The sequence below is a fragment of the Capsicum annuum genome, chromosome 1, assembly GCF_002878395.1.
Source record: "Capsicum annuum cultivar UCD-10X-F1 chromosome 1, UCD10Xv1.1, whole genome shotgun sequence".
Lineage (NCBI taxonomy): Eukaryota > Viridiplantae > Streptophyta > Magnoliopsida > Solanales > Solanaceae > Capsicum > Capsicum annuum.
The window spans coordinates 43218287-43241752 of NC_061111.1; the positions used below are offsets into that span (position 1 = coordinate 43218287).

The 23466-nt window shown below is 34.8% G+C and overlaps 2 protein-coding genes and 1 non-coding gene across 3 annotated transcripts; 2 read left to right on the forward strand and 1 right to left on the reverse strand.

Moving 5' to 3' along the window:
- Positions 1-1946: 1946 nt before the first annotated feature.
- Positions 1947-7328, forward strand: LOC107873120 (methylsterol monooxygenase 1-1). Its single transcript, XM_016719852.2, has 5 exons — positions 1947-2664; positions 5640-5965; positions 6224-6371; positions 6534-6566; positions 7007-7328. Exons 1-5 carry the CDS (start codon positions 2335-2337, stop codon positions 7070-7072), a joined length of 903 nt encoding a protein of 300 aa, XP_016575338.1. The 5' UTR covers positions 1947-2334; the 3' UTR covers positions 7073-7328.
- Positions 7329-7643: 315 nt separating this feature from the next.
- TRNAK-CUU lies at positions 7644-7716 on the forward strand. The gene has a single exon. It is a non-coding gene; the product is annotated as a tRNA-Lys (tRNA).
- A 595-nt stretch (positions 7717-8311) lies between these two features.
- On the reverse strand, positions 8312-22390 carry LOC107873094 (transducin beta-like protein 2). Its single transcript, XM_016719823.2, has 10 exons — positions 22012-22390; positions 19887-19992; positions 16178-16238; positions 15732-16021; positions 13214-13353; positions 12098-12172; positions 11491-11581; positions 11183-11386; positions 9751-9795; positions 8312-8769 (listed from the first exon to the last, which is right to left on the reverse strand). The coding sequence occupies exons 1-10, from the start codon at positions 22237-22239 to the stop codon at positions 8684-8686; spliced, it is 1326 nt and encodes a 441-aa protein (XP_016575309.1). The 5' UTR covers positions 22240-22390; the 3' UTR covers positions 8312-8683.
- Positions 22391-23466: the final 1076 nt, after the last annotated feature.

A 23466-nucleotide genomic window follows, 5' to 3' on the forward strand; every position in this document is an offset into this window, starting at 1 on the left:
TTGATCTAAAACCCTCTATGGGGTCTTTTAGTTCGTAGAACAAAAAAAATAATTTTGAGATATTTTATGAAACTATTTTATTTTATACTTATACGATAATAAATATTGTTCAATCTCAAAGTTATTTTATGTATTAAAATAATTAATAAGATAAATTATCTCATATAAAAAATAAAATAAATAATTTTATTAAATATCTCTATTTATTTTAGCTTGCTAATTAAACGGCCCTACATGACTGCGCTAAGATGTGACCAGAAAAACGAGAAAAAAAATGTAAGGAAATAAAGTGTAGTCCATATCTTAGCTTGCCACCTATCAAATAAATAGAGTACTCAGGTGAAGCATATACTAATTATTACTTTTGTATATACTCTCCGTTTAAAAAAAAATGATTTATTTTAATTTGACATAAAATTTTAAAAATAAAGAATACTTTTTAATCTCATGATCTTAAATTAAAGTTGTGTTAAATATACCAAAATACTATTTAATCTTGTGATCCTAAATATGTCATGTGAAAAATTAAAATAAATATTATAAAAAAAGAAAATAAGTCATTCTTTTTTAAACGGAGTGAATATTATTTATTAATACTCTTTATGGCATCTTGGTATGGTGTGACCACAAAAAGAAATTTGGCGCAGTATATAGCGCTATTTTCATTTAATTCGAGATTTTAATTTTGAGTTTGAAGTATAAAAAAAATTCTAAGCGGATTTGAAGTAGTTGAATTCAATGTGAATATCAAATATCGAATGAGAAATAACAAAATTATTATTGCCGCTTAGCTATTAATAATAGGTAATTTTATCCACTAAGGCTAAGACATATGCGAAAAAATTACCTCTTTTTTTATTGACACTTAAATCCGAGACCTCATGATTCTCAATTCACTTCATTAATCACTAGCTTGATCCTGAACAATTCAAATAAGTGAGTATCTGTTTAATTTAGTTAATACACTAACAACACATTCGCATCGTTATCTTAACTCCGTGTAACTTAAAAAACAACTTACTCTATTGATATAATATTCGTTCATGGTGGGTCTGTAATCTTATACTCTCCCGTTCCATATTTAATTGGTCACCTTACTAAAAATAATTATTCTCGATGTAATAAACGTTAAAACATAGAGCATCATTAAGAAAGCTCTCGATGTTATTTAATTTCTACTTAGAAGCGTTAAAAAACGAAGAAAATTCGTTTTCTTCAAATAATTCATCAGCGACTACATATAATATTTAAATTAATGGAATCCAAAATCGTAACATTATTGTAATCATAACGTGTTTAGTAAGTATTTAAATTATATACATATAATATTTTCTTTGTTTTAATTTATTATTTGTTTTATTTAGTCCGTTTAAATAATAATGTCTATTTTTCTTTTAACAATTCTCTAATTTTAACTTTTCACTCTATATATTTAAGACTATAAGATCAAAGACATTGTTCTACATTCTACATATGTTTAGATTAAAACAATAAAATTCAATAATATTCTTTATTTTCTTAAATTTGATTTGTGCCAAGCAAGGGCGGAGCCAGGGTGGTGCAAGTGATTTGTTAAACCTCCTTCATAAAAAAATATCAAATCAAAAACCAGACAAACAAATTGTAAGTGTCAAACACACAAATCAAACTAAACAAATTGAGAGTTAGAGAATTTTTTTTTTGGTTTCCCAAGATATTCCCCAGTCCGATGGGCCAAAGACTAATCCTTCACGGATCTGAGCTCCATTTAAGGGTTTGTCGCTGACCAATTGGTTGCTGCATGCACAAAACAGGAATCGAATCTCCGACACTTATTTAAACGATCGAGTAAGCTAACCATTAGACCAACCAAGCTTGGTTATAGCTAGAGAATATTACTACTACTCAATATGGCATAACAATCTCTACATAAATATTTGCAAGATTTGACTATAATTTACTGTCCCAAGCTAAAAATTGTGGATCCTAAACTTAAAACTATGCAATAAACAATCCACAATTATAGTGCACCTAATGATAATCCTATTATTTCTCTCCACCACTTCCATCCTATAATTTTTAAGTCTTCCACTTTCCTTTCTCCATTACTACTACCATTCTCCCTCTCTCTCTCTCTCACACACACGTCTCTCTTACTTTTTTTTCTTTGTATAAAGCTTATAATTTCTATCTACAAACCTCCCTTTTCATCTTTTCTTCTCTCTCTATATATATATTCTAAATATATATATAGAGAGAGAGTTCACAAAAAAAAAAAGAAAATCAAGAAAAACCAAGAAGAAGAGACATAAGATCCAACATTGTTGCAAAAAAACAACCACCACATTTACAACAATGTTGCCATTTGAAAGCATTGAAGAGGCTTCAATGTCTCTAGGGAGGAATTTGACATTTGGAGAAACATTATGGTTCAAATATACAGGTGATAAATCAGATTTCTATCTCTATTGTCACAACACAATATTCTTGATCATTTTCTACACATTGGTCCCTTTACCAATGGTTTTTATTGAGCTAATGAGGTCCAACAAGTTTGAAATGTACAAGATTCAACCCAAGACAAGATTTTCTTTATCTGAAATGATGGAATGTTATAGAAAAGTGATCATCACTTTTGTATTTGCTGTTGGTCCTCTTCAACTTCTCTCTTATCCCATCATTGAGGTGTGTACCCAATACCCATCCATGCACAATTTTTTATTTTATTTTTGAATTTATTTATATAAAAAATGACAATATTGCCCCTTGAAAATTTGATCCCCAAAAGTAACTTGCTGACAGCTAAATAGTAGTTCAAAAATACCCTTTTTGCTAATGATTGTTTCAGTTCGAATAAACATGCAACCAAAATAAAAGAAAAACTGCTGGAAATACTCTTGAACTCTTGGATACAAGAACAATTCAAATATATTAGTGGTCTAATATCAAAATTAAAGATTAATTTTAATTTTAATTTTTTTTAAAAAAAAGTTAATTGTATTATTTTTTTCATGAAATATATTCTTCTAATTTTTTAAAGACATGTCACATTTTTTTTAATGATTTTTTCATTTTTATATGAAAAGTTTACTTTTCTATAACTAGTAATCAATTTTTATTTCAAAAAAGTATAACCTAGTATTGCCTAAAAGAAATATGGCCTCTCTAAGTTTTTAGGGTTTAAAATACATGCCCTTTTTAAAAACTTTTAAAGCCGGCCATGAAAAAACAAGCTGTCGTATTTCGAATATTTAAAGATATCGTTAGTTATATACAACAACAACAACAACAACAAACCCAGTGTATTCCCACTTTGTGGGGTCTGGGGGGGTAAGATGTACGCAGTCCATACCTCTACCTCTGATGAAGTAGAAAGGCTGTTTCCGAAAGACCCCCGGCTCAAGTTACGAGATATCAAACAAACACATAGTACAGCACAGAAGCAGATGACATAACATAGATACTGCAGCCATAAGGAATATAAAACAGAGTAAAGCAGGAATGCAGGAATATAAAGCAGAGGAAAGCACACAGATTCGTAACAAACATAGAACACGGAACACGGAACAGAACATTGAATACGGAATCATACCAGGAATACACCCCCACCAATTACCTCCCTACATTAGCGACCCGAACAGGCCCTAATCCTCTGCCGTAATTCGCGTCTTCCAGACCTTCCTATCTAGGGTCATGTCCTCGGTAAGCTGTAACTGTTCCATGTCCCGCCTAATCACCTCACCCCAGTACTTCTTCGGTCTACCCCTACCCCGTCTAAAACCATCCAACGCTAGCCTCTCACACCTACGGACCGGGGCATCCATGCCCCTCCTCTTCACGTGTCCGAACCATCTCAATCGTGCTTCCCGCATCTTACACTCCACTGAAGTCACCCCAACCTTCTCCCGGATAGTCTCATTCCGAGCTCTATCCCTTCGGGTCAGTCCACACATCCAGCGCAACATCCGCATTTCTGCCACCTTCATTCTTTGGGTGTGGGAGTTCTTAACTGGCCAACACTCCGCTCCATACAGCAAGGCCGGACGGACTACCACCCTATAGAATTTACCTTTAAGCTTGGGCGGCACCTTCTTATCACACAGCACCCCCGATGCAAGTTTCCACTTCATCCATCCCGCCCCGATACGGTGCGAGACATCCTCGTCAATCTCACCGTTACTCTGGATCACGGACCCGAGGTACTTGAACTTATCCCTTTTCTTTACCTCCTGCGCTTCTAGCCTCACCACTACCTCATTCTCTCGCCTTACGTCATTAAACTTACATTCCACATACTCTGTCTTGGTTCTGCTCACCCTGAACCCTTTAGACTCCAGAGTTTGCCTCCACAGCTCTAATTTGTCGTTCACACCCCCTCGCGTCTCATCTATCAGGACTACATCGTCTGCAAAAAGCATACACCACGGCACCTCCCCTTGGATACGCCGCGTTAACACATCCATTACTAGCGCAAACAAAAAGGGACTAAGAGTAGATCCCTGATGCAATCCTGTCAGGACAGTGAAATGCTCTGAGTCTCCTCCCGCCGTCCTCACCTGGGTTTTCGCTCCCTCATACATATCCTTAATTACTCTGCTATATGCCTGCGGTACTCCACTCACCTCCAAGCATCTCCAAAGCACCTCCCTGGGGACTTTGTCGTACGCCTTTTCTAGGTCGATGAACACCATGTGCAAATCCTTCTTCCTTTCCCTATATTGCTCCACCAACCGCCGTACCAGGTGAATTGCCTCCGTCGTCGAGCGGCCGGGCATAAATCCGAACTGGTTTTCCGAGATAGACACTATCCGTCTCAGCCTCACCTCGACCACTCTCTCCCAGATCTTCATAGAGTGACTCAGTAACTTAATCCCCCTATAGTTATTGCAACACTGAATGTCCCCCTTATTCTTATAGAGGGGGATCGTTAGTTATATAAGTTAAAATAAACAATACAATACCACGTAATAAATTTAATTTGGTAGCTTAGAAAATAAAGCAAATAATATGCTATATCGAGTTAAAAATACTTTGATAGTGATTTAAAAAAAAAAAAAAACTAATACGGTGCATTTATTATTTGCATGTAAAAATTGACAATTCTGAACATTTCCTTTTATCATTTTGAACATTTCTAATTATACCTTTGTAGTTAAATTTATGGTTTTGAGATCTTTGAATCGAATCTTCAGATCGTAACATTTTATAAAATTTATTTTATAAGAATTTTCTTACGCTAAAAAATTTCGTGTATGCAACAAGAACATCTACGAGGGATATAAGTACGTCAAGAAATCCATGCATGTCTTGAGATGAACTACGTGAGGGATCTAAGTAGTTCAATTAATTGGCTATATGAACTTTTACACGATATGATTTTCCATCTTTTGATTTCTTCTTTATTTTTCCTTCACCTACCCCTTATGTATTAATTTATTATTATTATTATTATTATTAGTTTGAAAAAAAAACTATTGAAGTAGAATCTTTTTCACTGAAGTCTACATTAAATTCAATGAACCCTAAATGCAACCCAAGATTTGATGCTAGTGCCTCTTGACATCTTGCAATGAAAAATGAAGAAAAAGACAAAAAAAGATAGAAAAAATAATTTTTTATTCGTGTTATTAATATTTGTGCTGTTTTTGGAGTTTATGCAGTGGGTTGGTATAAGGACAAGTTTGCCCCTGCCATCAGCATCAGAAGTGTTTTGGCAATTACTTGTGTATTTCTTAGTAGAAGATTATGCAAATTATTGGCTTCACAGAATGCTCCATCACTATAAATGGGGTTATGACAAAATCCACAGAGTCCATCATGAATATGTGGCCCCAATTAGTTTTGCAGCACCTTATGCCCATTGGGCTGAGATTATTATCTTGGGCTTGGCTTCTTTTCTTGGCCCACTTATTGTTCCTTGTCACATGTTCACTTTTTGGCTTTGGTTTGTCTTGAGACAAATTGAAGCCATTGAGACACATAGCGGGTACGCATCTCAATTAATTTTAATTTGTCACGATTTGCATTATAGTGTCACGAGTTTGAATTTCAGTGCCCTTTTGATTGTTGCTCCTCAATTGATCAGGTAGTCATTTAATGGCTAAGATATCATAATTTAAATTGTAGTATCACGAGTTTGGATCTGAATGACATCTTGGTCAATTGACCATTTCATTATTACACCACTAATAATTATTTTTTAGAAGAAATCATTTCTAATGTTGATTTTAATTAATTCATGCAGGTATGAATTTCCATGGAGTCCTTCAAAATATATACCATTTTATGGAGGAGCAATATACCATGATTATCACCATTTTGTTGGGGAAAGTTGTCATAGCAACTTTGCTTCAGTCTTCACTTACTGTGATTACCTCTATGGAACGGACAAGGTCAGTTCAACGTTAACGTTTATGTATAAATATTTAATTGTAAACTCAAAAACTATGAGAAATTATAAGTCGAAGGGCAAGTTCATAACTCATAAACTCTAAATTTTGGTTCCGCTTATATGTAATACTGTTTTCTATAATATTGTTGTTTGTTTATTGCAGGGGTACCGATACCAGAAAGAAATTTTCGAAAAGGTATCAACAAAAGATTCTCTCTTTTTATATTTTCTTTCAACAAAATAAGGTCAAATTGAAGAAAAAAGGAAAAAAAAAAAAGAAACCTTCATATAGTTCAAAAAAACATGCTTTTTTCCAAAAATAATTTTGTTAAAAATGTAATATAACAGTTGGATCAAGAGAAAAGGTCATGTAGTTCTTTCATTTTGTGGGAACATTAAGAGCTTTCATTGTCCTTTTTGTTTTCTTTTTCCTAAGGTACAAAGAAATACAGTAAAATCTCTTCATACCAACGTCCTTTGTTCAAATACTTTGTGATTGGCTGATTGCTATAGCAAAATGTTATCATAGAAAATATATAATATAACATAACATGAAAAGCTTTTAGCGATGAATGAAGGAAGCATGTTAAATATCTAACTTGTGTCTTTGTCTTGTCTTGTGAATGATGATGACAGAGAAGAGAGAAATTGAGAATGGAAGACAAAGTTGATGGATCTGCAACTCCCTTCAAATCTGAATAAATGCAATAAAACTTTTTTTTGAAATCCCTTTTTGTTGTTGTTATATTAAATGTGTAATCCTGTTCTCTTTGTGTTATGAGACAAGTTGATTTAGTAAAATGTTGGATTAAGTGGTGAATGTACGTGCTGTTGCTCTATCAAGCACTATATATAATGGAGTGCTTGCATAGTTTGTGTTTTTTTTCTTAATGTAATCTAAACTGTAACACTTGTAGTTTAATGGCTAGTTCTATTCTATAATAATCTTCTATATGCACCATCTTGTAATTAAGAATGAGCTATCAAAGCAAGTGTATTTAACCTTGTACAAATTGCCAAGAAGTTATTCAACGTTTGAACCATTCCTACATTTCACGAAGTAAAAAGTGTCCTGTTGGGAACATCCGATAAAATTAAAATGATATATAGAGAAGATTAGCATGACTTTTATGGAAGAATATATGACACAAATTGTGAATGGGTCAATTTTTTTAAAAATCAAAGTAAAAGGCGCTGCAATAGTACTTTGGTATTTGAAAATTGAGGAGGAAAAATAAGACTTTAAACTAATACTTGCAATACGTTATCAGAAGCCCGTCTAGCTCAGTTGGTAGAGCGCAAGGCTCTTAACCTTGTGGTCGTGGGTTCGAGCCCCACGGTGGGCGTATATTTTTTCCTATGTGTCTTCATTGTAAATTAAGACGGAGGGAATATTATTTAATACCTTTCTTCTTCAAGATCACTGCTCTACTCTACAGTTTCTTTTCCCTTCTGGACACTTTTAATGTTCCAATATAACAGCTCTGCTGATTGGTTACCTGAACTCTCTTATGGGTGAGAATTTGATTTCCTACCTTATAATGTCCTTACCATTTTCTTTTTTAAAAAAGATCACTATATAAGTTGATGACAAAGCTGATTAGCAGAACCTTGTAATGTCCTTACCATTTTTATTTTTTTTAAAAAGATCACTATATAAGTTGATGACAAAACTGATTAGCAGAACAGTGTCTACCTTCTACCGCAAGCAAAAACAAACTTCCTCATTTTTTGTTTGTTCTTTTTTTTGCTACGGACAGGAAATATACCTCCTTTTTCTAGCAAATTTGACGGATTAACATGAACAAGCGGATCAGTTATTATTTTTTACAGAAAGTAAAATAGAACTCCCTATTTATTTATTGTAGTAGTTATCTTTGACTGAACGGTAAAGAGAACTCCTTTTTTCTATTAAGTTGCCAACAAATGTGAACAAGCAGATCACTGTCTACTCTCTTCTGCAAGAGAATGAAACTTCAGATTATGTATTCTTCTTTTAAATTGAAACAGAACAAACAGTACCTTTTCCAGTTCTAAGATCTAAAATAGATCAGCAACAAACTCATCATTCCTCAAATCTCAACACTAAAAACGACCACCCATGTGTATACCATCAAAATTTTCCTCTAGCTTTACTACATTCTGGTTAAATCTCTCTTGCATAACAAAAGCCCTCAAAAGATGTAAGCACTCAATCCTTTAACCTCGGCTGTGTTCTGCTCTTCTGATTGTAAGTTCCCCTAGAGTCCATTAGTTAAAAAAACTGGGCGAGACAACAAAAGCTTGTCATTCACGGGAAAGGCTCTCGTTCATTCATGATGCATTCAGGGATGGAGCTGCCCACAACTTCACTTTCTTATCCACACTGGCTGTAGCCAACACCAGAATTCGCTTGTCACCTGATACAACAAAAAGAAAAGCAACTTAATAATGTTAGACCATTTCCAGAAAGCAACGTTTTATTGGAACTGTTTCTCACAAATGATTTCCTGCGTTATTTAATCCTGTTCTATGCCTTGCATGCTTCTGTATACTGCCTCTTATCTTGAGCTGGGGGTCTATCGGAAACGGCCTCTCTACCTCTTTTGAGGTAGTGGTATGGACTGCGTACACTCTACCCTCCCCAGACCCACTATGTGGGAATATACTGGGTTTGTTGTTGTTGTTTCTCACAAATGAAACACTAATAATTTTCTTCTGCTGTCATTGGAAATCCTTGCTGAATGAATTTAAAGCCTGATGGTTATCAAGTTACTACTCCCTCCATTTCAATTTGTTTGTCTTAATTTCTTTTTTGGTCTGTTTCAATAAGAATTCCTCTTTCCTAATTTGGCAACTCTTTAATTCCAACATCCCACGTGCCATGACATGTTTAAGACTACAAAGAATAAAAACATTTTGGTATTATACATATTTTTAGTTTAAGACCACAAGATTCAAAGGACTTCTTTACTTTCTTAAACTCCACGTCCAATCAAATTAATACAATCAAAGTGAAACATAGGGAGCACAACTTTTTCAACAGCGGGAGGAAGTGTAAATGGATAGCTTCCTCCTCAACCCCGAGGATTTGGTCGTACTATTCATTCAATTTTTCCTTTTCGCTCCAATTTTTCATACTTTTCTCCATCATAATTTTAATGAGAGAAAGCGAGTCTTATCTCCATACTTGCTAAATATATAGTTAAAAATGTTAGACTTCAGAAAAGCCATTAAACTAAGGGGAAGACAGATTGAAACCAAGATGCAAGCCAAAAGAGACCAACTATTGTTTGACTTAGTGACGGAAGACTTCCAAAAAAAGAGGAAAAAAGCTGAAATAAAATAAAACAGAAACACATAAAATAGAGAACTTCATTTGGGATGGGAGAGAGACTTACCCATTGGAATCGGAGAAGGCGACCATGCCATGTCAGTGATATCACCTGTACACAAAAAGTGGAAGAAAATAAATTTTCAAATCAACACAAGTTGATACCGTGGCTGGACTAACAAGTAACAGCCATAGTGGAAGAGCCACGTTGAATGCTCTGAGTTCACAGGAATCCTTGCTACTTCCCCAAATTCTGTTTTCTTGTAAACCAGACTCAAAAGTATTGTGGTGCACAAGTCAATGAACAAATAACTTGCATCTTTGTCGGAAACTTTCTTTTTTAGGTTTTTTACGACTCTCATTTTTGTAGTATTTTATGTTTGGACATACAAGCAATGTCATAAAACATCGGTTAAGTAATCAATTGTGATACTTAGGCCATTCTTTTCTGGTATCTTTATTAGATGGTCATTTTTTACAGTTTTCCTATTCTTCTAGTTGTTTCAGTTTATTTTCTTATCTCTTTCATTTTATTTAAAAACACTCTTTTGATTCTTTTTTTAATCCCAAGTTCACTAATCATCTCTTCAGGTTGCTGATCAATTAATTACTTGTAACTTGAAAATATAAAACTACTTACACGATTGTAAAAGTTACACTCTTTTGGAAAAAGAAAATCACTATTTTATCATCTCTCGTCCAACTACATTTCAGTAGCTTTCAGTTCTCACTTTGGCCAGCACAAGAACTGCAAGTCTAGAATCCTATGCTCATGATATCGTCCCTCTTCTAGGGTCAACAGTGGTGCATCCATCCTCATAAAATCCTGTATGAAGCAATATAATGTACTCTCATCTCTTATTGAGCTAATCCCCTCTCATCTCCTATCGACCTATGACACCCCTTTCTCATCTCCTATTGACCAAAGACATCATATTGCTACATACAAAATTTCAACTACAGCGCAGAAACTATGTAAGCATCAAAGCAAACCATAGGTTCTAAGACAATTTATGACTTAAAACAAGAATAGTAAGTATGGTTCCTGAACAGAAGACTCACAACACCTAGGAACAATGAAATCTAACTTAAAATGTTCACAACTCCCGAGGAAACTGGAAACGTAACCGTCATGAGGAAAAGAAGAGGAATCAAGACAATACAGAGCTCAACAAAATGAAAGCAAAGAATGGGGATGATGCGTCACTTAGATTCTATCTAACACTATATGACTCTTCCTCCTCCTTTTGATGGGGTAGGCATGGTAGGATGGGATTTGCAGAATGTTCCCAAGGGATGTACTGATGTATTCCATTCAGGTTCTTGTTGTCTATTAGGAAAGGAGTGAAAAGTTGAACTGTTGCCAAGAAGCATCCAGTCACAGGCTCATAGCTATTTCAAATATAGAAGAATTTCTACAGATTGGTTCTACACATACAAACGGATGAAAATGGTGGAAGATTTTTTTACGAAGGCGCTAAGTAATTTGAAAAGCATACCATCATGTGCTTTTTCAGCTGTGTCCAAAACCTTCCCAGTCTCCGGACATAGCCATTGGATCATTGACCCATGAGTAGTGGCCAATATCTTTCCATCAGGTGATATGCACAAACGATCATAGTGTAAAGTTGTGCCATTCGCATCCTTAAGGGGAATAGGGAACACCTTTAATGTCTTAGGGTCCTCAGAGAGATGATAGCGCACTGCAGAACAAGAGTGTTGCACACAAGAGCCAAAGGAAAATTAATTAGACGAGGTAATAATGGTAAATTAGAAACTAATAAGAGCTATGGAAGAAAAGATATACCATTAATATTCCACACTCTGATGGTACCATCCTTTGATGCAGTGATTACTTGCTCAGAATTCGGGCTAAAGCATAGCCACGTCACTGCACTCTGTACAGCACCCATATGAAATTTGAATATATACAGGAACAATTGAATAAAGCAACAAATAACAGCAAAACCCAAAAAGAAAAAGGTCAATCGGAAAAGTTCATCGCAACCGTATGACACAGTCAAGTGGAGAGAGCATTGTAAATGTATAATAAAATCAAGATTCATTCATCAGCTGAATCATGAACACAAATAAAAAGAGGAAGTCCCAATCTAAGATCAACTGCAAAGTATTTGAATCCAGGGAGGTTTTCGCTGATATAGCATACTTCAAACTGACAATCCCTTACAAATTTTATAAAATTCCCCTTTCCCTAAAATATTAATATTAAGCTAAAAAATTTCACCCAAGTACAAATGAAGACAAATAATAAGCCTGTCCACATCTTGTTCACCCTAGAAACATCATCAGACAAACCTGAACTCAGATCATATTGATCCAGAACTCTAGAGAAGGATAAAAAAAGAAGAAGATGAAAATAGGCTTTCACAATGCAAGGATGTGATGCCATTTACCTTATGCCCCTTGAGCTCCATAATTCTTGAAACCTCCTTTACAGCACCATCCTTCGAGTACACAACCTCCCAAACCTGTTAAGAAGACATAATTTGTTAAAGAACTCTTCTTTGATGACATCCAGCAACCACGTCAGAAATATATGAAACCATCGTTCACAATTTGACATCTCGTCTTCGATGCACTTCACTTGGTCCAGGTCATGCACTCTCCCTCTCCCTCACCTTGGTGAACCTATACAACTTCCTATCTCAGCCTTTTCCCTCCAGCTCTTCATACAAGTGCTCAAAGGCTATCCTTTAGCCGTTGTAACCGCTAACTTCAGTTCCGTCTTTGCCGTCTTATACCTCTCTCTATGCCGTCTTAGCCTCCTCACCTATTCTTCCCATTAACACCATATACATAACCTTCTAGGCTTCTACTTTCTCTTGGACCTCTCCATTCCACCACCATTCCCCTTATGTCCACCCAACTTACCTATCAAGACCCCCTAACACCTGTCTACCTGCTTCTCTGATGCAATCAGTTGTCCCAATCCACATACTAACTGCATTCGCTACTTCCCCATGCCCCCATAGACATCAACTTCTCGCCCATCTCCTGAGCTTTGGTAGTGGCCAAGCCTCCCCATTTAATCCCTGCCAGTCCATAACCATTTGTTCTATTTTCTTGAACAGCTCCACCACAAGCTCCTTGTTCTAACTGTCCTTCCAACCACCAGAATGACAAGACTGTACATAATAGTGACTCTTATGCCAGACGATTGACACTAAACAACAAGATGGCAACTGAAAAGAATGTAGCTGCGGAAGTCTTTACTAATTTAACATCTGAGGGAACCACTGATGCAAAAATTTAGTACAAGGTTACTAGTTCCGCTCTTTATTATTCCTATCTAGCCTCCCCCCCCCCACCCCCCAAAAAAAAAAAATTGAACAGAAGAACACTTGCTTCCTTTATCTCTTACCAATAACTAGTTTCCTAACATTACTTTCCTACTACTTAAGTAACATTGACATTTGACACAAAATGTAGCTCATCACTTGTTGACTCTTTATAAAAGCTTAAAGCAGTTCAGTCTCACAAAATAATAAAGTCGCAACATCTAACTTCACCTTGACATCAGCAGTAAAAGCTGCAGCAGCTATAAAACGCCCATTGGGAGATATAGTAGCCATGTTGTTTTTGAGTTGATTAGTATCGACGTTCCCAACAATCTTGCCACTTTTTCCATGAAAAAGCACAATATCAGTACCTAAAAAACCAAAAAAATACAGAAGCATATTATTTCCTTTGTCATTTTGCTTTATGAAAAAAAGATTCTTCCCACACAAAAAAAGAAAGGAAAAGATGAATCTGGTTGTAGAGATGTTTGTGGCTATGAGATCACAGAAACAAAATCGCATGCAGAAAGAAGAACTATTGACACAAAATGGTAGTGGAATTCAGGCATAACGAAATAGTAGGTCACACGTCTATGGTCATATCACTAATATCCATCAAAATTCAAACTTGCATCCAAAGTCCATTGGAACATCACGACCAACCTTCATGTCATTCAAATGCATTCACTTTCTTCCAAAAGAATTATAATGTAAGTTTGAGATCATATTGGAATTTAATTTTCCAACAAACACCAATTAAGAGCATTGCTTGAAGCAAGATCAATTGCTTTCATCAATAACCTAAATTCACAAGACATGTCTATTAAAACAATAGCATGTTTAAAAGATTTTGCATCATACGATCTTTAGCTTAAGTTTTGGCAGTTGAAGATGTGTACAACAGAAATTTCAGCCAAACAAGTTTCTGAGTTACTATGACAATTCGTCCTACAAATATAGCAACAAGCAGCAGAAGTGTTTGATCCCAGAGAGAACACAAAAAATAAAACACAACCAAAAATCCAAGCTAAGGTAGTGTCATCAAACTTCATAATTTGGACTAAGTAAAGCAACTTCAACCCAGTTCTACAATCCCCATTTGATCCTAAGATCCAGTCAAAACTTTGAATGATAAATTGAAACTTGATTTATGTTTTCATTTCCATATTCATTTTATCGTATAATAATTTCAAATGTGATATATCAATTCATTGGTAAAGTAAGTGGTACTATCATATGGCTTAAGGTTGAGGAAACTTAAGTACTTGGAATGAATTGTGTGTGCATGTGTATGAGAAAAATAAAGTGTACGGACTTTTCTTTGCTATCTGAATTTTGCTTCTGAAACTCTGTAATAAGACTACAGCTTATCAACTCTATGGTAGAATGTGATATATCTTCTTTAGTAAGATTTTTAGAAAAAGACTACCAAGTTGAGGCGTGGCAAACCATTTGTTGCAGGAGTGGACGTGATTTCGGTATTGTAGCATTTTCGATCATTGACACTGTAGTTAAGGACAATATGTTAGGGAAGTAGGTAACTAACAGTTCCAGTAATTAGTGACATTGTCTATCTACAAACAAGCTCAATTACTAGATAGTTGATGCATTGATGTACACAAAATGTTAAGATATTGGATATAATGTCCACATCTTTTTATCCAATCTCAGGACAAATGATATACTACAATGCCAAAACAGACAGAATTTAGCATACAGTTAGAAGAAAATGAATGGAATGTGGGGTTTGGAAGGAATTACTTCAAGTAGTAAGTTGAAAGCACCATACAACTTCTTTTGGAGGTGGGACAGTCAAGGCAACTTAAGGGAAGTCCTTTCAGGCTCATATGGACTGCAAATAACAATGGAAAATTCACTGTGACTTCATGTTATAAGTAAAGACTTTTTTTTCTGCTTGAAGGCCAAGAACCTTGATTTGGAAGTCTATGGCCCAAGTAAAGTAGCTTCTTCAGCAGAGTTGTCACATGATGCCTGTTTGAAACAGGGGGATCTTCAGAGAGAGAGAGAAAGAGGGCTTTCACATGTGCAGCAAGTAATATTAGCATGGGTTTGATAATGAAGAAGCTGACAGCTTATTTTTGCACTGCATAGTTACTAGACAGAATGTTTTTGCAGATATTTGGCTTGAGGAGGACCATGAGGAGAACCCTAAAGAATTGTATTGCTTATGGGAAGACAAAAAATTACAAGGGAGCTTAAGAATATCTCAACGACAGTTCCAGCATGTATAGTTTGGGTAGTTTGAATGGAAAGAAATTGTGTCTGCTCCTAAGGAAAGACTTCACCAATCAGTATTTAAAGTTCACATGCCTTAGTTTATTAGGACAATAGTGTAAAAAAATTGCTGTAAATAGTGAGGAAATCCGGAAAGAATTAACTGAAATATTCAAAAACATAGTACTGTAAAGGATGAAACATCTTTGTGCACAAACATAGTGTTGGTCTTTTGCTACCTCAATAAAACTTTTACTGATAAAAGCTAAGCGTAGTAGTTAGGCCAATCAGCATTAGCTACAGTATGTAATTGAATAAACTTAAAACTCCGTTATAGAATTCAAATAATCAATAAGATACATGACAGTTCTCCATAATCATGCATTCTCCAGCTACAAATATGAGCCCGTGAACCTTTTACTAGAATCAAGAATCAAGAATATCCATCGACTTTTGACTCAAAAGTTCTCTAGGTAAGCTTGAAAAGAAGTTCATAAAAATTATCCAGCCTTACCTTCAGAACATGAAACAATGATTGTGCTCCCATCAGCACTGCCATAAGTTGCCTTGGTACCAACTAGAGTTAGGATTGCTCTCTTGTCATGAACTTTGTGCTGTTCCCATTTGATTTCTGGAAGTGGAAGCTTGGCCTGTTTGGAATCAGCGCCTGTTTTAGGTTTCTCTTCACCATACATATAGAGGGAAGAACCAAAAAGAGCATGGCATGCCACTGCAACTGCAGCTTCATCAGCAGCTGCAACTGCAATTGGATGACCTCCAGCAGGCAAATTAATTCTCATAAACCTAAATACGATACATACACCATAGATTAGAGTTAGAAATTTGCCACTAAATTCACACCTAACAATAATAAATAGTAATAGTAACAATAAAGCTTTTGCTCGAATCTTAATAATAATTGGAGTGCGGTCTTAATAATAATAACAGTAAGAGTCATACTTAAAGCTTTTGCTTGAAGCATCATCCAACTTGAAGACCCGAACAACCCCGTCAGCACAAGCTGCAAGAGGAAAATATTAGTATGGAAGATTGACATCTATCTCCATGGAAGATTGACATTTATCTCCCCCATCCTCCTACCAAAATACGTAAATGGAATGTGAACAAATATTTCTAGAACCATAGATCCTTTGAAGTGATAGAAGATGTGCAAGATGTAATTATGACTGCAATTTGAAGCATGTTCTCTTTAGTTATAGTAGTTCAAATACACATATATTTTGTTAAATAAAAAATGTCCCTCATTAGTAACACACCACGGCCATGAAAGTATGTAAAAAATGAATGAGTGGCTCAGCCAAGTCATATGTTTAAGTTACCTTAGTTATCTATACATACAGGTATTTTCTCTTATAGACCAAAAATATAAGCAAGACAATGTTCTGAAAGCTTCTTACATCCCCTCACTATTTCAGAAGAGTTTTGCAAGTAATAAACATATATAATAAAGAAGGTTATTCTAAACTCTCCCTAGTTAGTATTGTAGAGTATAGCAGATCCAAGCTCAGACAAATTATGAGAGTACAGTAGGTTGATGTAACATATAATTGATGTTAATGAATCCTCTCAATACTATATGAACCTGAATAGAACAGAATGGATAACATGACTATTCAGGCTACTATATAGAAGTATATTTACCGCGCTTAACCACTAGGAAAAAGAATCATAAAATTACTTCCACTTATCCTACACTCTCTTTTGTTATCTTCCCATAGAAGTAAGAATGTATAAGAAAAAAATGTAAATTGAAAAAAATGTTAATTATCTCCCTTACCATCCCCCAAACAGATTGACATTAGAAAAATATTCATACAAGGGAAGTTGAGACCATAAAAACTTTCAACAGAATTCAAGTCCTATTAGCGTAAGTTGTCCCGTAATCACTAATCACAATGGTAATGTTCAACCTACAATAAGTCCCAGCACAGGGGTTTGACGAAACAAGGATGACACAATCAGCAACAAGATGGCAAAGCAACTGATAAGGTACCTTCATTAGAATAGTAAATTATTCCTACAACTTTGTTCCAAAATTTAACACAAATTTTATGGCCAATTTATTAAGATGAGATTTAAATGTTTACCTTTCTGTTTCAATTAGACAGGAAATGGAAGCTGATCATAAGAAGAGTAAGAGTGAGATCTGACTTTTATACGGCTTTTTATATTCATAAATTTTGGCAACGAATTGAAGAATATTTCCTTCCCAGAAACTGGACTATGTGGCGTCTTGAGATGATGCATGGTTGAAGGACTTTCGATTTCCATGTGGGAAGTATAAAACATGTAAAAAAGGCTTACATGTTCAGAAGTTTCAAAGTAAAGACAACTAACACTTTTATGTGTATATTTTTGTGCATCTGCGGCGTTTTCTCTTCAGTTCCAAATATTGTACTGACATTTTAAAGCAGAATGCCAATCAATTGACCAACTATTGGTCAATCTATCTCAAACTAATTAGATTTGGATACATGAATCCTCAACTCAGTTCCACAATGTGGGGCCTACTTCATCCCAATACTGGTAAATAATTTGTCCTTTAAGAAAGTGAGTAGGATTTCCATATCCCTCGCTGAAAATACTGTAATTTTTTTTGGAGAACATTTTTAAAAAATTCTAGAGAATTAGGCCTTTGAAACTGAACAAATTTAAGGTAATTAATTGTTGCAAAGACAATGAATCCGCCATTGCAGGAAAACTGATAGAATAAACTCCAAAGGCAACCTCAAGGCAGCATCCAGAAAACTTTATCCTCCAAGGTTCATTGCCACAGTTAGTACAATGAGAATCTGCTACTATTTTCCGCCGTTGGGAAAGCTCTTTGAAGAGCTAAAATGCTTGCAACTAAATGCTACATGTAGCTTTGACCCAATCCAAGAATATCCTAGGACAAAGAATGCATTTATACCATACAATTTTCCGGTGATTGTATCATTGATTAAAGTTCTGGTCAAATTTTAATTCCTTATTCTTTTGTAAGATAAGTTCTTTATGCCCTGTGTTATTCTATATCATTTATACCAAATTTGTTTTCTGTATAGAAGAAACTCAACCCTACAGCTTCAAGAGGAGGATGCAACAGAAAGGAAGAGAATAAAGCAAGACTCACTCGTGCATACACTTTTAATTAAAGTTTTCAGCAGATGGTACCTGTATAGAAACAGTAATGCAAACCAAAGGGATTTTGATATGAATTACATCTTTTCTTACTTTCAACCGCATCTCATTTCCAAGCAACAGAAGAGTTGTATAAGGTTCTTTCTACATCATCCTAGAGCAATTGCTTTTTTTAAATAGTGTTAGATAGAAATGAATACTTCCCACCTTACACAAGAAATTTTTTTTAAGTCCTGCACAAGTCACAACATTCTCACAAGACGTGCATCAGTTCCTCGTCTCATCCACCACCATGAAGAGTTCTGATCAGGTGCAACCATAATTCTACCAAGTGGGTTCAGACCAAACTCCACAATGAAATACAAAACCAATATGAATAAGTGGGTTGCTCTAGAAAAATCCTTAAGACTCGGATGCTCAGAAAATGGAAGAAAAAGAAAAGTCGAGCACAATTAGCATATTAATAATTTGGAATTGTGTCCTACAAAGCTTGTCCTTTTGAGGAGGGTTCTATCAAAACATATAATCCTGTCCCAAAGAGAATTTATCAAAAGAAACTGAAAACCAAGAGGTTGCTGGTAGGGCTGGGCATATTTTGGTTTAAACCGAAAAAACCAAAAAATCGAACCGAAATTTAATTTTGGCTTGGTTTTTTGGTTTTTCGAATTGATTTCGGTTTCAAATTTTAGAAATTTGGTTAAACGGTTTGATTTTTAGATTTACAAAAAAAAAATTTGAATAAACCGAAAAACCGAAATTATATAAATAATATATTATCATATATATATAAAATTTAATATATATGTAAATATACTAAAAATATAATATAATCTGATATAACATATATATAAATTATAATTATTTAGTAACCCTAAATCCCAATATACTGCTTTGCTTTAAACCCTAACATTAACCTGAAGGCTGCAGCGGCGCTCAACCATCCTTAGTTCGTCAGTTCATTTGAAATTTCAACATTGCCAACGACAGTCGTTTGCTCAGTTCACTTGCTCAGTTTGTCACTGCCGTCGGCAGTCGCTGTCGAGTGCGGCCACTGCCAACACGCCAACGGTGATGACTCAGCGAGGTCGATATTTATGGTTATTTCATGTGTGTTGAATTAATTATATTTGGGAATGAAAAATAGATTTGAAAAAAAGATTATTTTTCTAGAAAAATCACCAATTTTAAATGCTCACTACTTTAATCTTTAAAACCAAAATAAAAATTCAAAATAACCGAACCGAATTTGTAAAAACCGAACCAAATTGAAATAATTTTGGTTTGGTTATGGTTTTAATTTTCGTCAATCCGAAAATCGAAAAACCAAATCGATATTCAACAATCAAACCGAACAAACCGAATGCCCACCCCTAGTTGCTGGTTCCAACATACATATCTCGACAAATTAACTGTAGCCACAAACTAATACATAGACTCTTGTGGATGCTAGTAGAAGTACGACAATCATACAACTCGGTGTTTGAAGCTTAGAGCTCAAACAATACAAACACGTAAAACCAAAAATTACCAGTTGCCAAAGACTCTGCATTTGATAAGAAGCAAACTCCTGTAACAATATCTCCATGACCTTTTAGAGTGTTCAAGTCAAGTGGGTGATGCCTTTTGTTTGCATCCTGCAGTAATAGCCAATACCAAATGTCACTTTCACTTGCCTGGTCATTGAATACACAGCTCAAAGTGATATTTGCAGTGAAATCCAGAAACACCTTAACTGATGATAGCAACTTGGCTAGTCTGTTGAAACATACTGGGGACCCCACGACAGAGAGTTATTTATATGTAGTGTTGAAAAGAAATGAGCTATCACAGCAAAGTGAAGTTGAAGGAAGAAACAGGATTTAGCAAAGTGAAGCTATTAAAGGAAACTACTAAAATTTACAATATACCGCTTTAGGTCTCCATCTCTACTAATTCTACGCTATATAAGGTGCGATGTTTCCTTTGCAGGAAGGTGAAACATATACGAGAAGAGAACAAGACCAGCTTAACTCATAGCAAAATTAACCATCACTAATTAAACTCTCAATGGTCCAATTAGACTTCCCTATCTTCGAACCAATATGTCTCTAATACCAGTTTTAAGGAATAATCCGATTTCTGACTACGCTGTGATAAGCTAAGCATTTCATGCTTTTCCCCAGAAAATGCTGTAAAACCCTGGATCTTTGCTTGTATTCAGCAATAAAACATTCAACTACAAGAAGTTCGCGTTAACACTATCAGAGCCTTTCAAGATACAAACTTTGTACTTTTTGGCTGATGTACGAATCCAGCCCTATCTTAGTGCTCAGGAAGTAATTTGAATATAAGTTTGCTACCTTACAGAAAGAAATCAAAAAAGAAAAAAGCAAAACTGCTCGGAGGAAGCTTAATCATTAATCATAAGGTTACACTTCATGGATTGTATTATTTCACAGAAATATGTGATTTAAAATGAGAAAAAGAAGAAAAAAGAGAACAGCTAGAGCAAATTTTTACCCATCCGCAACTTCCAATCTAAGGTGTTCAGACTCGGGTGCGGATTTAAAGGTTGGATCCTTCATGATCCCAATTTTAAGATTCGGGTATATGGATCCTAGTATGGATTGGGGTGCTGGGATTCAAAATAATACAAATATCTAAAATAGAGTTATAAAACCTAAACTATGAGATATTATGCGGAAAACATGAGGATAAAATATTGAACAAGAGTCCTGAAAGGAGATAAAAGGAAACAGCTATAACATATTATATACAAGGTATTCCATTTTCTTCAATTTCAACTTAGCTTTTGTTTTGATTACAGAAACTATTAAAGTCCGGAATTTCCCCAAAATCGGTTGACCCAATTGGGTACGATCCCACACCCACACTCATATCATGTTGACGCGGGTGAGGCACCGAAAATGAAGAGTCTGAGTTCGAGTAACTTAGCTTCCAATTATTCAGAAACCAGAAACTTATAAGAAGTATCCCTCCATTTCAATTTGTTTGTCTGGTTTGACTTGGGACGGAGTTTAAGAAAGTAAAAAAGAACTTTGAATCTTATAATGTTAAACTAAAGATATGTCGAATGTACCAAAATGCCTTAAATCTTGTAGTCTTAAATATGCCTCGTGGAAAATTAGAAACAAAGAGTTGCCAAAATGGAAAGAGGCATTCCATAACTTTCCGCAAATTGAAAGGGACTAAAAAGGAAAGTAAGACAAATAAATTGAAACTGAGTGAATATATTTGTTCAGTTTTCTTACTCTTAACTACACATCCTGGTAGCATATCCTGTCCTAAACCAGGAGAAAAGACTAGTGTTCCAGCAGGAAAATAGCTTAAAAATAGTCTAATAACAAAAATGAAAAAAAAAAAAAAGCGTGCCTAAAAGCTAAAATGATACCAAAAAAAAAAAGGAACTGGCAAAAATGCAAAAAATTCGTTGTGCCTTAAGCTAAATTGATATACAAGAAAGCAAAAAATAAATACTCTACATAAAGAATCTCAAAACTGCAAAAAATTGCACATTTCCAAGGCACAGAGTTGAGAGATTTAAATAATTTCAATAGCAAAAAACCATCAACAAACCCTAAAGCCAGGAAAAAAAAGGGAAAACCATCAATTTTTTTTTTTAATCAATAGTAAATGTAAGCGGTTATTTATACCTTATGATCGGCGGTATGAGAATGAGATTTAGCTTGCGATTTCTTGGAAGTGTTTTTGTGAGACTGCTGAGGCTTTGAAGTTTTCTGATTGGTTTGAATTGTCTCCAGCTGATTGGTGATAGATTCAACTTCCGATTTCCTGTTTTGGAAATAGTTGCTGAAAACTAGAAAAGCGATAACAATTCCGATAATCGCCGATACAATCGCAATCGGGATCGTTGAATCCATTGTTGAATCAGCTGCAAATGGAGAAAATGGAGAGTTGTAGAATCGGAATTTTCAGTTGTAAGGTCAAGTGTTATTGATTCAATGCACGTTGAGTGTACACTGAGGGCTGGTTTGGTTGGTACTGTGTTATCTCGGGAATATTTATATTGTTATGACTAATTTTAGATAAGTTATTTCATAATTTTATTCTAATTAAATATAAATAAATTCATTTTAGTATTAATTTGGAAATTAGTTATTCATTATTTTTGTATAAATATGAGTTCGATAAGAAGAATTGAGGGTTACAGATTTATTAAAATAGTAATAATATTGTGTTATAAATACGCACAACAAAAAATATTTTATAAGATGGGGTGTAACGGTAATCATATATTTCGGTAAATTCGCGGTATATGTATAATTATTTGTGAAAAATGAGATATATAGGATTGGGATCCCAAATACACAAAGAGTGAACAAGTGTCCTTGTTTGATTTTACACTTAGAAGTTCCACAAATTCTAAATTTAATTCTTATACTAGCTTCTAAGGGATTTGGACCACAGGTGACAAAAGAGTTTAAAAATGAGGCAAGTCTAATTATTAGGTGAAGGTGATAATTACTTCATTATGGATTAAGAAAGTTAAGGAAGTTTAAAAATAAATCACAAGTTTTTAAATTTACACTTTGATTCAAATGTTAGCCTATATAACGGAATACGGATGGAAAAAAAGGTGTTTTTCTCTCTCTTTTCACCCATTATTGTTTTCTCTCTCTTAACGATTTTTGTTGTTCATTGTTGCTGCTGCTTCATTCATCATCTTCTGCTTCATTATCATCATCTTCTACTTCATTATCATCTTCATCTTGTTCTTGTTGACCATTTGTTGTTATTGTTATTACTGCTACTGTTGCTATTTGACCAATTTCTTAGGTCAAATTTTGTTTCTAACATCACTTTCCACTTTGGCATTACTTCATAGGAGACGTCGGTAAGTCAAATTATGATTTTTAGTTGAATTTGTCATCTAAGTAACTGCTATTGTGTTGTTGTTTTCCAACAATGGATAGAACTCAATTATGAATCCAACATAAAATCCATCTGTTTAAACAGATAAATCATCTGTTGCGACAGATGAGACATCTGTTTCAACGAAAGACTGATATGTTGGATTCATGTTTAAACAGACGGGTCATCTGTTGCAACATTTGACATATATGTTGCAACAGATTAGTTACCTGTTG

Coding starts and splice junctions, on each gene's coding strand:
- LOC107873094 (XM_016719823.2), bottom strand. CDS start 22,239: ATGGATTCAACGATCCCGATTGCGATTGTATCGGCGATTATCGGAATT. Junction 19,993..22,011: donor CTCATACCGCCGATCATAAG/GTATAAATAACC, acceptor CTATTACTGCAG/GATGCAAACAAAAGGCATCA. Junction 11,387..11,490: donor CAGAGTGTGGAATATTAATG/GTATATCTTTTC, acceptor CTTGTTCTGCAG/TGCGCTATCATCTCTCTGAG.
- LOC107873120 (XM_016719852.2), top strand. CDS start 2,335: ATGTTGCCATTTGAAAGCATTGAAGAGGCTTCAATGTCTCTAGGGAGG. Junction 2,665..5,639: donor TCTCTTATCCCATCATTGAG/GTGTGTACCCAA, acceptor GAGTTTATGCAG/TGGGTTGGTATAAGGACAAG. Junction 5,966..6,223: donor GCCATTGAGACACATAGCGG/GTACGCATCTCA, acceptor TAATTCATGCAG/GTATGAATTTCCATGGAGTC.